The sequence below is a fragment of the Arabidopsis lyrata genome (genome assembly GCF_000004255.2).
Source record: "Arabidopsis lyrata subsp. lyrata unplaced genomic scaffold ARALYscaffold_7, whole genome shotgun sequence".
In the NCBI taxonomy this organism is placed as follows: domain Eukaryota; kingdom Viridiplantae; phylum Streptophyta; class Magnoliopsida; order Brassicales; family Brassicaceae; genus Arabidopsis; species Arabidopsis lyrata.
In genome coordinates this window covers 8,260,293-8,278,059 of record NW_003302549.1, presented here as the reverse complement: position 1 = coordinate 8,278,059, position 17,767 = coordinate 8,260,293, and the positions used below count along the sequence as shown (strand labels likewise).

The 17,767-nt window shown below is 31.7% G+C and overlaps 3 protein-coding genes across 3 annotated transcripts; 2 read left to right on the top strand and 1 right to left on the bottom strand.

Moving 5' to 3' along the window:
* Nucleotides 1-3,269: 3,269 nt before the first annotated feature.
* On the bottom strand, nt 3,270-7,221 carry LOC9305861 (glutamate--cysteine ligase, chloroplastic). The gene is made up of 16 exons (XM_021017762.1): nt 7,069-7,221; nt 6,459-6,792; nt 6,203-6,353; nt 5,920-6,027; nt 5,750-5,842; nt 5,492-5,575; nt 5,304-5,372; nt 5,142-5,212; nt 4,987-5,055; nt 4,637-4,730; nt 4,420-4,509; nt 4,240-4,320; nt 4,033-4,125; nt 3,866-3,946; nt 3,698-3,767; nt 3,270-3,608 (listed from the first exon to the last, which is right to left on the bottom strand). The coding sequence occupies exons 2-16, from the start codon at nt 6,776-6,778 to the stop codon at nt 3,520-3,522; spliced, it is 1,563 nt and encodes a 520-aa protein (XP_020873421.1). The 5' UTR covers nt 6,779-6,792; nt 7,069-7,221; the 3' UTR covers nt 3,270-3,519.
* A 3,159-nt stretch (nt 7,222-10,380) lies between these two features.
* LOC9305860 lies at nt 10,381-11,557 on the top strand. Its single transcript, XM_002869743.2, has one exon. The coding sequence runs from the start codon at nt 10,798-10,800 to the stop codon at nt 11,272-11,274; it is 477 nt and encodes a 158-aa protein (XP_002869789.1). The 5' UTR covers nt 10,381-10,797; the 3' UTR covers nt 11,275-11,557.
* Nucleotides 11,558-14,058: 2,501 nt separating this feature from the next.
* Nucleotides 14,059-16,915, top strand: LOC9303802. Its single transcript, XM_021018194.1, is given in 5 exon segments — nt 14,059-14,524; nt 15,138-15,200; nt 15,278-15,522; nt 15,524-15,980; nt 16,563-16,915. Coding segments are annotated over 5 exon segments (1,179 nt in total). The 5' UTR covers nt 14,059-14,224; the 3' UTR covers nt 16,677-16,915.
* Nucleotides 16,916-17,767: the final 852 nt, after the last annotated feature.

Below are 17,767 nucleotides of genomic sequence, written 5' to 3'. Positions count from 1 at the left end.
AATTAGGTTTGGATCTGGACCATCGCAGATCCACTTTGCCGTTCAAACAGTCAGATCAAACCATCGAGAAAACTTGCCGAAGAAGATATTCTACAAATCCATGTCTTAGTGTATGTGTTGCTTGGTGTTGTTGCGATTATTAAACCGTGAAACTAAACCAAGCTAAACCAAGAGATGGCTTGTGTAATTGAAATCCAGAATCAAAACTTGGAATCGTGAGATGACTTGTGATGATGGTCACGTGTAGTGGTGATGGTTTGTGCGATTGTTTGTTTGGGTTTTGGAATTTGATTATTAAACCGGAATTGTGGACCTTGGGTTAAGGTCACGTGGTTGTAAAGTTGTTTCTTATTAATTGGGTTTGGTTTAGTCTCTAAATATTTAATCCTAATTAATTGTGGGATAGGTTACTGAATCGAAATCATGGGTTGAATCAGGGTGTTATTGAACATGTTTTTTTCAAATCTTTAATTCATAGTTGTAATCGAAAAAAGATCTCTGCTGAATCAGTAAGATAATCAGAGGGGATCGACTCTTTTTTTTCAAGTGAAAAAAAAGATTGACATTTTACCAAAAAAATAAAGAAAGCAAAAAACATTATCTATACCCTTTTTTATACTATATACAAATATAGTTATGTAATGTGTCTTCTTATTGATTGTCTTTCATTTTTCAAACTAACTTTTTTTATAATATTAATGATATTTTAACTCTATACAAATTAAAAATCTATATATTATGAGAACTATTTAAAGCAAACTTTTAAATTTATTCGAATTATATATTTTAAATAAATTATTATTAATAAAATTACAAAATGGTGTTTAATTTTACGGGACGAGGTTATATGGTGGGACGGATTTGAGTCGACATTAAAACGGGAAGGTATACCACGGGTGAAAAATCCTAGAATTAACAATTAAAATACAATCATACAATCATACAATCTTAAACACTAAATATATACACTGCAATTTTAAATATGTATTTGCTCAATAAAAAATTATAAACCCATTCTAATCTCATATATTCCTCACATATATATATTATGTAAACAAGAAAATAAATTCATATTTAAATACCCTATACATTAGTACGTAATGAACTATATAATTTTCTATATCTCTATATTTTCAAAAATGAAACCTAAAACATATTAATCCTACAATGTATAATATATATACGTTTAAAACAAACAAAATCATAGCATATATGTAAAAGAAAAGGCCTTAAAAATTAATTTTATATTTAATAAAAATATAAGTCTGCGGTATACTGCGGGTTAATATTTTTTAAACCGTTGAACCGTACAAAATATTAAAATCCGTGCTGTATAGCACGGGTCATGATCTAGTTTTATTATTATTTAGAATGTTTTGATTGATTAAATTGAATGGTGTGTCTTTTAAATACTTCTATGAACAACACCTATAATGGTTTTTCAGTCATCATAATTCTCTGTCTTCTCAATTAATATTATAGGATTGATTTTAAACGTATAGGTTACTTTTTAAATAGGATGGAAATGTGGGAAAAAAAAAACAAGGAACTTTTTCAACATTTTTTAAAATTTGTTACACTACTAGTAGTGACTCAAAATTACATCTCAATAAATAAATCTAAAAATTTTGTAGACGTGAATTACTATTTGTTATTACGTCCAACTTAAATGAACAACACCTATAATTCTAGGGATTATTGTCTAAAAAGCCATATTTGCTCAACCATTTTTTAAATTTGCTATTTTCTCAACATATTTTCAAATTTGCCATTTTTATAAACTAATCATTTGAGAATATTTTTTCATAAAACACATATTTTATAAGAAAAACTATATCCGAAAAAAAGTGGAACCTATAAACTCAAGCATCATGCGTAAATTAGTGTTTTTGTCTATTAGAAAATGACAATTTTGATAATTTTTTGACAAAATGGCAAAGTCTATAAAAGCCATCAAAATAAGTCATTTATTCGTAACTGATACATAATTCTATAGATTTATGTTCTTGGACAACGAGAATTTCACACGGACATGTAAACATTGATCTGACGTAAGTGAAGTAAGTGAATGAGGCGAGGAAAGTGGGAATATTCATTAGGTACGTACAACGTGTTATTACCTCTCACTTTCGTAGGGACATAGTTGGGTCTATTCATATCTGTCGGTAGCTTCGTGTCACTATCTTCGAGATAATCCCATTGCAATCACGTTGGGTATATGCGGAGTCTGGTAGATGTGTTAGTTACAGTTACACCGCATTAGAGAATTCACATCAACCAATTACATCGCAAGCACGACATTTTCCACCAGTAAATTAATCAATTATCTTTTTTAAGAAAATAATAGATAAAAAAAAACCTATGTCCTAAACAAATTTCATACTCATAATCCATAAAGAGCTACTAACCATTATCAAATAAAATTTGTTAATCCACTATTCTATTGAATTCCAATGTTATAGGCCAAAACTTGATAAGTAAAAGTTTTAAACCTTAACTACACGACACCACAAGTGTATGAAATTATTGATGAGTGTTTAAAGTTTCGATTGATTCTGTTTAAGCTAAGCTAAGCAAGAAAATGATTTTTTGTTTTTAGTGCATCTTTTTAGGGTTTACAAAGAAAAAAATGAAGATCTTATAACTTTATAATTAGCTCTTCTGTAGATAATAGTTTTAGAGGACATGTAAACGTTGGCGTAAACGTAAGTGAATGAAACGAGGAAAGTGAGTATATTAATTATGTGAGACAGTCTGTTGATTCTCGATCATGCTTCTCACTCTCAGTGTCGTATATGGACGACTTGGTAGGGTTTACATATTATCTTGTCGGCACCTACGTGTCACTATCTTCTTATTTGACGTAATTACCAATGGCCAGGATCATCGAGTTGCAATCAGTTTAGTTTACGCGGAGGCCGGTGGATTCAATTATGAAAGCAGTGTTCTTCACTAGCCAAAACGTATTAAAGGAAAGGCTCGTACATGTCTACATCGAAGATGCTTCATATCGCATTTAGAAAAGAAAAAAAAAAACACATTGTCAAATTATTAAACATCTAAACTTTCCACCCGTGATTTAATTTGTTTTGAGAAAAAAAGAAACTATGCCCCAAAGAGACTTCATAGGCATAATCTGTTTAAAATGTATATCCATTATCAATTACATTGGATTTCATTGTTAGGACATAGGTTTTTGCTTCATATGTAGAACAACCACACATAGCCTAGAAATTCAGTTTGAGTTATGTCGTAAAACGTAGGAACAATTGTGACAAGAAAATGGGTAATTTATTCAAAGATCCAAACACACCCTCCCAAACGATTTCCCACACCGAAATCGTTTAGTACATACAATTTTTCTTCTGATTTTCAATGCTTCGAATTTCTAAAACAACAGTTTTTAAAATCCGATTACAGAAAGAAAAAAAAATACTTATTCCTGAGACTTGAGTTCTTCAGAGAGCATAAACTCACACCCAAAGGTTTATAGACACCTTTTGTTCACGTCCCATTCTCTTAGTATAGCAGTTCTTCGAACACGGGATCTACACTTTGTCCCCATTCTCCATTGTACATCTCCAAGAGCTTCTCTGCAGGCGTAACTCCTGTAATTTCGATACAAAATTTCACCTCCAGGTTATCGAACAAAAATGTCGGTGTACAATTCAGTAATCCATTGGGAAACTTCATTTACCTGTTCTGACCACTTCATCAACTGCGTTCAAGAAACCAGCTTCCTTGTAGCCTCGGCGCTCTAAACCATCCTGAGGAATAAAGAGAAAAGATGCCCAATAGTTAGGAGCTAGACCAGACGGGATAGAATGCTGGTTTGGAGTTTCTAAGAGAGTGCATACGAACATACCTTTGCGAGTTTCAGGACATCTTCAGCGACATGCTTTAACAAACCATCTCTAAACGGAGTCTTTAAGCCAGTAACTGGAACCTGTTGGAAATCAAGTATTGGTTTAAAACAGGATGTTTTCTAACTGTGGAATAAGAAAATGTAAATGTGGTGTGTCTCGTGATTACTTTGTTCCTTAGCATCTCTCTTTCTGCTGGAGTCCAGTCAGCTGTCAGATCCAGGATAGCTTGGAGACTATCATCATCATATAATAAACCCACCTGAAATTTGCCGATAAAATCAAAACAACAGTCGCTATTTCTTGAAAATCAGAGTTTCACCATGAAACATCCTCATGAAGCAAGAAATATATATGTGCTAATAGATGTAGTTACCCAGAAAGCTGGCAGGGCACACAGCCTCCTCCAGGGACCTCCATCAGCACCTCTCATCTCCAAGTATCTCTTCAACCGAACCTATTAATGTCATGGAACGTTCGACGGCTTCAACATAAGACAGGGAAATGAAAGTGTCGTTGGCTAATTAATAGACTCTTGAGGCAGATGTTTATTAACCTCTGGGAATATTGTTGTCAGATGGTTTTCCCAATCATTATATGAAGGCAGTTCACCAGGGAGACAGGGAAGTTTTCCAGCCAAGAATTGCTGCAGCATGAAGAAATTTAAGAAATTAAGAAATGACTCAAGAAGGTCCCATAGTTTTCAATTTGCCATTCCCTTGCAATTAAAGAGTTAAAGAATCTAACAGAAAATATTAAGGATAGATTTTGACCCGAAATGTCATTCCAGTACAGTCGATGTATTTATTCTTTCGGTAGGCAAAGTACATAGGGACATCGAGTGCGTAGTCAACATACTGCTCAAACCTATACCAGATAAGAACAAAAGAGAGAGTATTACAATTAAGATTAGCCACGCTGTTTCGTGAGAAGGATAAAGTTTCAAAGCATCTTATATCTTGAACACATACATATATATAAGAAAATCCACTGAATAGCACATATAAATTTTCCAATAACTCATCTAGAATGTTAAACAGAGTCATTGGTTTTCAGAAGCTCCTCACACCAAACCAACCGATGTAATGTAATTGTTGTTCATAGATCAAACATTGATACTCACCCAAAAGAGTCATCGAAAACAAACGGTAGCATTCCTGTGCGGTCCTTGTCAGTGTCTGTCCATATGTGGCTGTCAAAACGTACCAGAGTTATAAGGTGGGAGGGAAACAATAACTCAAAAAGATATTGGGGATAATAACAACTGAATCTAGATACCTTCTCATGCTGAGAAATCCGTTTGGCTTTCCTTCTGTAAAAGGAGAATTTGCAAATAGAGCCGTTGCTATCTGTTGAATTTGAATAATAGTGACGCAATGGTTAGTCATAATCGTTAATAAAAAGTTTCTGTTTATGCAACAAAGAGCTCGAGCTTCTCACAGGTTGCAAAGCAAGACCAGCACGGAACTTCCTGATCATATCAGCTTCTGTGCTAAAATCCAGATTAACCTGTCAAGATTGCAAGTAATGCAGTTTCCATAAGTTTCAAAATAAGATTATTGGTGAGAGCTGGAACGTTTAGTTTAAGGAAATTAAATAAAGGCGCAAAGTCAGAATATTCCTCAAACCTGAACAGTACACGTTCGGAGCATCATATCAAGTCCAAGGGTGCCAACTTTCGGCATGTAGTTTCTCATAATGTCGTATCTCCCCTGCACAGGACACATTATGTCAAATCTTACTGCCAGACTCGTCAAAGCAAATCCTAATACAAACAGCAATAAATAATCCGAATGTTGGCTATGTAGAACCAGATAATATTATCTGAATTAGAAACAAACAGTGGTGGACTTTCTTTAATATTAAGAATAGAGAAAGCCTCATACCTTTGGCATGATGGGTATATCCTCCCGACGCCATTTGGGCTGGAAGCCGATTCCTAAGAAACCAATTCCCATTTCCTCAGCAACAGCTTTTACCTGTGACATCCATAGAGAGTTAGTTATTTGTCACGTTTTACGGTGAGAGCATTGGCAATAATTATATTTGAAATTACCTGATAAAGATGTGAATTGACTTCAGCACAAGTTTGGTGCAAAGTCTCAAGAGGTGCACCACTAAGCTCGAATTGACCCCCAGGTTCCAGTGAAATGCTTTGCTTTCCCTGATCAACAACAAAAGGTTAGAACGAGTTATCTACAGCAAACCAAAAAAAAAAAAAAACCCTTATAATACACCGATCATTGTGTTGTATATCATCAAGCTAACATGTTCTACAGGCTGAAAATGTATTTAAATAATAAAACCGCTCAAAAGATGACACACAGGGGAATGTTTACCTGCTTCAGACCAATGATCTTGTCACCTTCCATTACTTTTTCCCATTCAAATCTTTCAGCGATACCATTAAGCAGCTCGGCTATTTGCTCATACTTCATAGGGCGCAAAGTATTGACCTCAAAACCAAATTTCTCATGTTCTGTACCTATTCTGCAAACTCAGAATGTTAAGTTAGCGAAATGGAACATTTCTCCAATACACAAACTAAGAAATATGTCACAATTACTAACAGAACATATAAGGATCAAACTGTACCTATATTTGTCCTTAGTTTTGCATCCGGAGGCAAGATACGCAATGAGATCCTCTCTCGTCAACGGCTCAGTTGCAACGACAGCCTCTTCCGTTGGCGGACTTGCCGCAACAATCAACTGATGCTCTCTCTTGCTCCTCTTAACAGAACGGAGAAGCATTGATTTTGTAGATAGACTCCTAGAATAGGAGCTAACAAAAGCTTCTTTCATCCTCAACACATCCAAATTCCTCACACCACCAGAAACTGATTTAGTTCCAGTCTTTGAACATCCCAAAGGGACAACAGTGTATGATCCTCCTGCTTGTGACAAGAGCGCCATGGTCTATATAGCTCCTGCAATTATAACAATTCACAAACATTCACACTTTTCTCAATTCCAATAAAAAATAAAATCACATGATTGGAATCAGCAGCTTCCACACAATCAAATCACCCAAAATTCGAGAATCACCAAACCAAAAACAACAACAAAAACCAAAAATCTGCACAAATTCGACTTTTAACCAAACAATAATCAAAAACCAAAATCATGCAATAGCGAAAAAATCATGAGAAAAAAAAAAAGAACAAATCAATCACAAACCGAAGAACAAGAGAAGCAAATCAGACCTGAAAGTCGTCAACCTTGACGGAGATTGAGAGACACCGTCGAAATAAAGAAGAAGAAAGCTTAAGAGCAAAAACGAATCGGCGGTTTCAATTTATATGCGACTGAGAGAAATGAGAAAATTGATAAAAAAGAAAGAGTGAGAGCATTAGCCGATCAGTTGAGCTGAGCTGTCTACAAAAGAAAGTGATAAATTAATAATCATTGTATAAAAGATTCTTTCGTATTTTGCCTCTTACTTTTTCTTTTTTCACATTTTTTACCCATTAGTTTTTAAATAACCGTTTTAAACACTGTATAATGATATTTTCTATTCTTAATTCTATACTTTACAATATTTAAATTAGAAGGTTAAATAATGAAAAATGTGTCACTAACCAACCGCATGACCTCAAATAATACTCTATAGCAAAAGAAATATACTATAAAAACAGAATCATTATCTATTGGCGTTTATGTTTTTATATTTCATATGATTAGTAGGTGGAATCAAATCCTGCTTTGTAATTTAAAAAAATGTGAAATAAAAAACATGTGATTGGTAGATAATGAATCACCTTCAAAAGTTCTACTTGTGTAATTATATATAGATACGGGATGGAATTGAAAATATCCTAATTATAACACTATAAGTTTTTTTTGTCTATATTGTTCATGTAATTTGGCCATTTACCTTATTTATAGAAATAATTGTATTTTTAGTAATAAACACAATTATGGCTATATCACCTAATTTTTCTATCTGAGTTTGATTTTGTATTCGTGACAAAATCATAGTAAAACATGTTTAGAAATTTTGTTAACTATTTGGTAATCTATTTTCAATGTTGAATTGAAGTAGATTTTAGTTAATATTTTTCCTCTCGAAACAAACCCTCAAAATGTCATGGTATTTTTCAAATACTTTTCAAGAATTTGGTTTTCTCAAAACACAGTCGAGTTTTGTTATATTTTAAAATCCTAAGAATCGAGTTTCATTCTAATTTCATTATATCACACAAATCGATTCTATCTATATTTTACTACAGTCCTAATTGTTTTGCATATCGATACACTTAATAAGTTTGAAGATGGACTAAAAAGAACATGTGGCATTAGTAATTTATTTATTTGATATCAATTATGGCTGCCATTAAAATAGCCAAATAGATGCAGAATTGCTTGCGTGTGCATATGCGTAACGTATGTAAAAAAACTAGGAAAAACAAAAAAATAACTCTTGTAATTGTGCACTTCTATGTTATATATTTAAATTAATATCAATGTATATTTTATCGAACATGAATGAATAAGTTAGAAGAAGGTAAGGTAGGTGGACACGTGCGTGACTCAAATATGGCGGCCATGACTTCTACTCTCCACACCAACAAAAAAGTCCTTAAACGCACAGTTTCTCCCTATTCCTATCGACATTCGTCACCTCGAATCACAAAACTTATCTTATGATAAAAAACAAAGTAACAACTAAACATTTGACATAATAGAAATCTTATTAATATAAAGCCGTCAAAATTAATAAAAACTAAAAGATTAATGATAGCCGTCAAAATAAAAAAAAGATAGCCGTCAAAGAGTGAAGTCAGAAATTCTAAAATGATACGGAATTAAGCTGGAGTGTGCTTTGCAGACTCTTTCAATTTATCTTTTCCTTCAACATTTTTTAATATCCACGAGAAACCCTAAACTTTCGATTTCACATTAAAGGCCCCAATTTTCAGCACAAAGTAACTAAAAGCATCACACATTGACACATACATACATAGTGCTTAGTTAATTGCGATTACCAAAAGATTTTCTTCCTAGGGATTAAAAGCAAAGTAACATCTGGGATTAGATGATACACAATATGGAAAGTTGTTCTAAGTGACTGTTGGTGTTGGATTCTCACATTTGAACTCGGCCTATTCAAGGCCCATAAAGAAAGCCTATATAGGTAACATCGAGCTGCAACATTCCGGAGCTCCATCACTCAACCAGGCCCAAGTCACATCAGTTTAGCTCGTGATGGCCCATATAGTTTGAACAAGTCAAAATAAAACGGGCCTATTTAACAAATTGAAAAAGGGGACGTTAAATTGGTAGACATCGAGATTGGGACGTTATGATTTGCATGGATTGACTAAGGAACACGGGTAAAAAATGAGGAGGAGGTCGTATAGACCAAGGTCACTTCTTTCTAGAAAACAAGCTAGAAAATAGACCAAGAGCTTTTTAAATTTCAATCTCGTTTTATCTTTGTAAATCAGTTCGATTTTCATACTAATCGATGGATATTAACCTCGATTCTTTCTCACGATTTAAAATCACCATAACAGATATTAACATCGAGGTGAATTAACTCAGTGTGTACCGATAAAAAGATTGTACTCGAAGAGTGAGGGCCGATGCACATTTAACAGCCGAAAGAATGAAGATCAATCAAAACTTTAAAAGATTATGTATCTTATTATGTGAAATCCCTCTCAAGATAGTTCATTGTTCTAAGACATACTATTTTAAAAGGTTTATTGGTTTTGTCTTATAATTTAGATTTAAAAATATTCCCTTATAGTCGAGTTTCTAGTTTTTCTTTTGATGCTTCTATGACTAGAAACACTTTACTTATAAGTTACAAGTTTTTTCTTAAAAAGAGTTAAATCTTTTTCAAACTTAAAGATTTTTTTTAAAAAATTCTATTCATTGAACTAAGACATTTTTTTTTGGTGAATTCCATTGAACTAAGAAAATTGTTAAACTTGTTCGTTTCGGTTAAATGGTTTAAGAGATTTTTGTCTAATCATAGAAGCATAAAAAGAAAACAATAGAAACTTGACTATATAAGGAGTTTTTTTTGTTTTAGTGCAATTTTCAGATTAAAACGAAAAAATCCATAATTAATGTCTTAGAACTTTGACCTGTCTTGAAATGTATTTGACATAATAAGATACAAAATTTCATTTGATGTCCATTATCCTTCTTTCGATTAAAATAATGGAAAATTCATATTTAATAAATTTTACCAAATATAAAAAAAAAATTATATAAAAAGAAATCATATTTTCTATGTTTAAAAAATCTAATACCATATACATTCACTGTCAAAATCTTTTCCTAAGTAAGTTTTTTTAAAAAAATACTAGATACATATGTTTAGTAGCTCATGTTTTGAGGTCTAAAGTAAAAAAAAAGGTAAAATATCCATCTACAAAATCTTTTCCTAACTAAGTTTTGTAGACGGATATTTTACCTTTTTTTACTTTAGACTTAATAAAGTATTATGAAGAAGTATATTACTTTTTTCAATTAGATAACTAAATTAATTGATAATTTGTAATTCGAACCGGGATACATGTTTACATGAGAAGAATTGAAATTTCAAACTGTAGCATACCGAGTTAAACTATTAAAAATATATTTTATAAAAATTATATCGCACCAAATTTTGAAATAGATGGAAGTTAATTTAGAGACTTCCGATTCGTCCCAACAAACAGTCCGATTTAAAATTGCAACATTAATCTAATATTTTTCTTTTTCGTATTTTACGCGCAAAAAGAAGACAAAAAAAAAAAAAAATTTAAAGCCCGTTACCATCCATTTTGAGGGTTGTAAAAGCAAGGAGAAAACTCTATATATTTAGAGTCCTCCAAAGACACTTATAATTCTCACACACAAGATTTTATCTTTTATTGTCTCTCTCACTCTCTCTTGTTGTGAATTATTTCCATTGATCTTTCAGGTTTGCAAGTTCAATGAGGAACAAATCTCAGCCGTCAAGATTATCACCAGATGAGGCTTCTCCCCTTCCCCAGCAGCCTTGCAAAGCTCTTCCGATAAGAGGTCAGTCATCTAAAGTGAAGTCACGAGATGGTGAAGCAACTGGTTCGCAAATGAAGCCGTCGAAAACCAGAAAAGCCCCTTACAAAGCTCTTCTCATTAGAGCTCGGTCACCACATTCAAGTGACGAATATTCATCGGAGAGTGAATCTTCGTCCGATGAATTTTCCTATGAAGCGGATGGTGAAGCATCCGATTCATCATCAGCGGATAGTGATGCAACCGATGTGAAGCCGATGAAGAACAAAACTGCGAGAAAAGCTCCAATATCGCAAGAACCAGAAGCGGGGATGGAAATCGAAGAGCCAAACAAGAGGAGAAGGATCTCAGAGAAGGACGATGATTCTGAAGATACCATGTCCTGGGAACCAGAAGTTAAGAAGACTCCTTGAAAGAAAATTTCGACAGAAGAAGCATAAAGTAAGGCCAAGGAGAAACCATGACCATATTCTAAAATTTTAGTTCTTAATTATCTTTTATTTTCTGAATTCTGATTTTTCATTTTGTGTTCTATCATAAACATTATCAACTTGCTGAGAATTTTAATCCAATATTTTCTTTTGAGCCTTCATCGTCTTTGATTCCAAGTGTTGTTAGTGTACCAATGAGATTTGGGATTCTCTGTCTTTCTTTTCTAAAAAGTTTCATCCTTATACAAACGATGCATGTTGAGAATATAGCTTTTTTTTATTTAAAGTGATTAATGGCTAAGTTAATTAGATGGTTGGAGTTTGTTACAGTGGATAAGAAGAGGCTTAAGCTAAACCTCTGAATTTATTCATTGACATAGTTATGTTTGATTATCGAAAATCCATCATAAGAGGTCCATGTAACCTACAATTAAATAAGAACACATGATTTTGAATAGGAAAGTTGAAGATGTCAATGAAAAAATCTTGACCCAAAAATCTATTTCACATATCCAAAATTTCCAACCAATATCAAACTTTAAGATTCAGAAACCTAAAGATTTTCTCTGAATTCTCTTTATTGAAGATAGTTTCAAATTCATTAAGCCGCCAACTCTCTCACAGACCCTAGAAATGTGAGAAAATTTCTTGAACGGTGAATCTTAAAATTCAGCTTAAACACGTGATCAGTAGTTAACCATTTGTGTCGTTTTTATTGTAAAACGCCATTTAAGGTGTAATTTTTGAATATTATATTTTAATAGACATTATTAATATTGGAAAAATGGCAAATGACAGTTCATAGATTTCAAATTGTTATTAACTAGGAAAAAAGAAAATTAGTGGTTTTGTCCCTATATAGGTTTGCTTTTATTTGCTAATAAAAGGAAATGACTAAATTAATTACTATATATATATATATATATATATATACATATATACATATATATATATATATATATATATATATTATTGATTTTAAAACTTTTTTAAAAATTTTCCTTTTTTAAAATTTAAAAGTATAAAAATAACATATTTATTGTAAGATCTAATTATGACTTTTTTTTACCTAGAGATATGATTATTAAAACCAATTTAAAAGAAAAATGTTTCAGAAAGAACATTACAGAAATCATATAAAATATATCTATTTGTAAAACGAAGCCAAGACATATCCAAACATAGGTCTGGTGGGATAATAATCAGGTACGAATTTGAGTAACTTTTTTTTTTGTGTATAAAATGAACTAGATAACAACCCGCACGATGTGCGGGATGAAGTAATTCAAATAAAATTATTATGATTAAAATTATTATCCGGGATCCAAGATCCGTTTGTGTAAAACAAAACATGTTACAATTTTTTTTTTTTAATTCAAATTTGGGACTATTTCATATAAGAATATGTTTTACCCGTGAAATATTTGAACCTTGAATAAAGCTTCAACGTGATAAAAAAAGTATTGACAAAATATTACCATTTATGGCAATATGTCTTTCCGTATGTTTTAAAGATTTCGAGATTTTGTAGTATAAAAAAATAAATAAATTAATAAGTATAAGAAATCCAAAATTTAGCAAAGATGATATTTGATAGTTTCCAAGCTAAGATTTTGTAGTGTTCTAAATCTAAGATTCTTAGATTATGAATGGATGTAAAGACAGGCCCGGCCCTGGACAGATTTGAACAAAACATTTGTATTGGGCCTCAAATTTCCGAGGCCCATTTTGTGAGGTTTTTTTTTTTTTTTTCTTAAAAACCAGTAAAATAGGCCTCAAAATTAGTAAAATAGACCTCAAAATTAACAAAAAAACCCCATAATTAGTAAGAAGGCCTCATAATGAGTAAAAATCTTATAATTAGCAAACAATGTCCAAAAATTAAGAAAAAATGTTAAATAAAAATTGTAAATGGCCCATAATTAGCAAAAAAAATAAAAAATTTAACAGTTTTTACTTATTAAAAAGGCCTCAAAAATTTGTTTCGTATTCGGCCTCCGATTTTACCGGACCGGCCCTGTGTAAAGATTTTGTAGTCTTGAATTCGAGATTCTTGAACCAAATGTATATATTTTATCATTTAAATATAAACATAAATATAAATATAAATAAAAAGATTGTTTACCCATTCGCTAAAGAAAATTTATATAAATGTATGTAAAGAAAATATAAATATATAGTAATATAAGATAAACAAAAAGTGTATGTTTTTAATTATTAATGGAATATATGGATGTGAGACTAATGGCAAATTCTGTAAATAGTCTAATAAATCTTGGGTAATTATCTAAATAGAATCCAAATCATTGTGAGAGCGACACATCAGTGTGGCAATCTTGTTAATAACACATGATGGTAAAGTTTTTTAAAAAAAATGTTTCTCTATTAATATATAGGGGATACTCAAAGTGATTTTTTAAGTTTCATATAGGTTAAGTAGCTTTCTGTTGGTAAATTATTTTTGTTTTTCGGGAATATGCTTACCATACAAATTAAACCCCATATTGATTACTTGATATTGTACTTGTATATGTTATGAACTTATGATTAAAGTGTGAACATGTGTGGATGAAATTTTAAAATCCGTTATAGATAGATACATTTGTGGGTTACTTGTCTTGTGCCGTTACTCGCTATAAATATTCAACTGCCAAGACGATTTATTACATAATAATTTTTTTTGTCTGCTGACTTATTACATATTTAAGTAATTTGTTGGTAAATTCTCCAGTTCTTTTTAAAATTTGAAGATTCTTGTTTTTAGTGGTGAGTGCAATTGAATATTTTTGGATAATTTGTATTGGGTGATTCAATTTCTAGGTTGCCCAAATTATTCATCATTTATCTATTTAATATGAAATTATTATAACGGATTGTTTATTAGGATACAGAAATATATAAAATATTTAGTATCTTTTTCACTATAACCCGTATGAGAAAGATATTGACCAAAGAGATTTTAACCCAACAATTGAATGAAGTGTTGATGAGCAAAGATAAAAACAATGTCCCATTTCCAAGATTGAGGGATCTGAAGTTGACCACCAAAGAAGTGGAAATGGAGCGGAAGAAGGAGAGTGAGGAAATGCGAGTGAATAAGAAAACAAAGTTAGAGTGGAGACCGGAGGATTGTGCTCAGGTAATTGGAGTATCAGATAAGTGTACTGGTGAGGGAGAAAAGAAGAAATGTCATTACAAGACATTTCAGTTTCATGCCAATAAATATGGACTGGTGAGTTTTGTTTTGCTTTTCAGATTATGTTGATATAAAGGTTTTGACTGATTACAACATTTATCTAGTACTTGAAATGTGTTTGCGAAAAAAAAATGGAAAATACGAGGAACAATTTGGATACATACTAAAAGAAGTTACTGTAGGCTTTTCATTTAATTTAACGTTAAATGTTTAGGCCATTTGAAAACGGAAAAGGACTGATAACAATTTGTTTACTATGCTGGCTAAATTGTACGTGATCTTTCATTTCATATATTACATTGTCTAATTTGGAGGTAAATCTGACTTTTTTAAAATATTATTTAACAAATACTATGAAAATCTATTTCGATATAAGGAGCACCGTCTTATGAAAATCTTTAACCAGTTATAGTTATATGGGTTTTATCACTATAAATGCGAGCTATGAATTAAATAAAGATTATAAATAGTTGATTTAAACTTTGAAAATGGTGGTGCATTGATATATGCGGAACATATAACAACAATTTTTTTAATAGTATAAAACGATACAGTAACACAGATTTTATTTGTCCATTTTTCTCTGTAGTTATTATATATTACCATTTCTATTAGATTTTTTTTCTTCTTATTTTTTTTATTTGCATAGGAGGACTCAGTGCTACTGGTTCCAGAGGATGCAACCCAAAAGCCCTACGTTGCGATCATAAAGGTTGGAAAAAGAAGAAAAAATGATATGATTTTCCAGTTGTTATATATCTTATCGTAATCTAATTGTTTGGTGGACAGGATATTTATATACAAGAAAAAGAAGAATATGTGAAGCTTGAAGTGCAGTGGCTTTATCGTCCAGAAGATGTGGAGAAAAAATATGTCGGAAAATGGGAACCCAAAGACTCAAGAGACCTTTTTTACAGTTTCCATCGCGATGAAGTGTCTGCTGAATCTGTAAAACACGATTGTGTTGTACATTTCATTCAAGAGAATAAGCAAATCCCAAACCGTAGAAAGCATCCTAGTTTCATCGTGCAGAATGCTTAGGAAGTTCACTTTTAATGGCTTTGACTTGCAGCAAAAGCGTGAAATAGATCATCTTGTGGAAAAGACGATTTTGCGAGTTGGCCATCTTCCTGACATTGTGAAGGAGCAAAAGACTTTGATCTCGAGGAGTAAACGATCTGTTCCTCAAAGCTATATTATAAAAGCGGTGGAAACAAGTCATGAAAGCAATAATGGGGTTAACTCGATCTTGGAAAATTTTGATTTGTTGACCGGTGATTCGGATCGTGACAAGAGTTTGGAGGAGCTTCTGGAAGTAGTTAAGCCTAGTTGTCGCACAAGTAAAAAGAAGCAAGCTGGTGATTATGATTCTTTCTGGCCAAATGATGTTGTTTCAGTGGTGAGTGCTCTAGAGCAAGCTTTATATGATTCTTTGAAAGAAGATATATCAAAGTATAGTAACAAGTTGGAGATTCTGGTTGGTAAACTTAAGGTTAGGCTAATTCATTTTTCTCCTCCATTCTTTTTTTTTTTTGTTGTTGTTGTTGTTGTTGTTGTCAATGCATGAGCTCCTAAACTATGAAATGTTGTTGGTTTATATTGGAGATAATATATGCTATGCTACGTTTACCTTGTTTATATTGGAGAATATTAGAAATTGTTTAGATGTGTTTTCAGTTTGTTGTAAATATCATTTTAAGTTAGCTGTTATTTTCTTCGTTTATTTTCACTTTTTTTTTGTTTTGGTATTTGAGCTTTTCGTTGTGATCTCTTATTGTTTGTTTTCAGAACTCACGAGTGCTAGCTAGACGACTTCTTGATGGCGAATTAAAACCTGAACAAGTTATAAAGATGACGTGCTATGAGCTATTGGTAATCTCTTTCAGTCAGACTTTCTTCACATATTTCTTATGAATCTTAATTTTGATGTTTTTTTTTGCTGGCTACAATATCACATAAGCTTAGTGAAATTTGAATGTTTCTGATGAACCAATCTGGTTTAGTAATAATCACATTTTTAGTGATTTTGACATATTAAAGTGACTAAGGTTAGCTTTTTTTCCCTTGGGATCAGCGTGGTTTCACTTTTGATGAATTAAAGGCCGACTTGGAAGAACCAATATTGGAGGAAGATGGTTCCTCATCCACCTCCAGAAGTGTTGGGCACAAAGATTCTTTTGAAGATTAAAGAAGTAACTAAGCCCTTAAATAATATATTTAGTGTTATCTTGCGCTTCTTCCTTTAAATCTTCTAACGATTTTTTCCTAAAATATTCTTTCAAACTATGTTGCAGATCATGACTCATTATGTAAAATTTCAATTGTTAAAGCTTAGATACTTTTTAGAGTGTCATATTGGAAACATGTGTTGGCATGTATATATGCAATTGAATAACGAATCAAATATATTGTATGTCTTTGTTTTTATTTCTGGATAATTTGCTTTATATCATAGAACGGAGGAGATTTTGTAGCACTATGTTCTTATGTTTTTTATCAGTATTTTTACGTAAGTAAACACTTTTTGAGACTAGGCTTGCGTCTTTATAGTTTTTCTTCCTTTGACATCGAAACATATAATAAACGGCGGAAAATTCTATAGTTTTTCCACGATCTCCCTATTTGATTCCCGTTCTTAATTCACATGTCCTAATTTTCTCTACTCATCAACAAAATTTTATTTTTCCTTTTCTTCTTATATATTTTATTTTATTTTATTCTCTCTTTCCGGAAACTAAATTCATTCATTTTATTAAAAAAATAATAATAATAATAAATGACTATATTCATTTTTTACATACACTAGTTTTAGATTTTTCGATAGAGAAAATCAACATCAAACCAAAAAAAACACGTCACCGTTTTCTGTACACATAGATAGATTTGGGTAAACAAACACAATTACTGCGTGACTGCCTAATTTTAGAGCGTTACTTCTGTACTCATAAGCCAAATAAGTTCATTGCATTTGTACAAATGGCAAACGACAGTTCATAGAATTTTAAATTGTCGTAATTTAATTACTAGTTTACAAGAAAAGAACATGAATGGTTGACTATATCTAATTTACTTTTATTGCTAAGAAAAGGAAAAGAATTCAAATTGTATACTATAAAATATTGTTTATTATGCAAAACTCTTTCCTCATTTCCCTTTTTTACATCATTTTCTTACTTCTTAGGTATCTATTTATAAGTGGAAACAAATATCACATTTATGGTATGATAAATTAATTCTTTATATTGTCTTTACCTAATAGTATTCATTTATTAATATAAT

What these genes read in the sequence shown, in the direction of transcription:
- LOC9305860 (XM_002869743.2), top strand. Translation starts at nt 10,798, where the DNA reads ATGAGGAACAAATCTCAGCCGTCAAGATTATCACCAGATGAGGCTTCT.
- LOC9305861 (XM_021017762.1), bottom strand. Translation starts at nt 6,778, where the DNA reads ATGGCGCTCTTGTCACAAGCAGGAGGATCATACACTGTTGTCCCTTTG. An exon ending in AGATCATTGGTCTGAAGCAG is followed by an intron (nt 6,028 to 6,202) that starts GTAAACATTCCC and finishes GTTGTTGATCAG; the next exon opens with GGAAAGCAAAGCATTTCACT. An exon ending in TCAATTCACATCTTTATCAG is followed by an intron (nt 5,843 to 5,919) that starts GTAATTTCAAAT and finishes TGGATGTCACAG; the next exon opens with GTAAAAGCTGTTGCTGAGGA.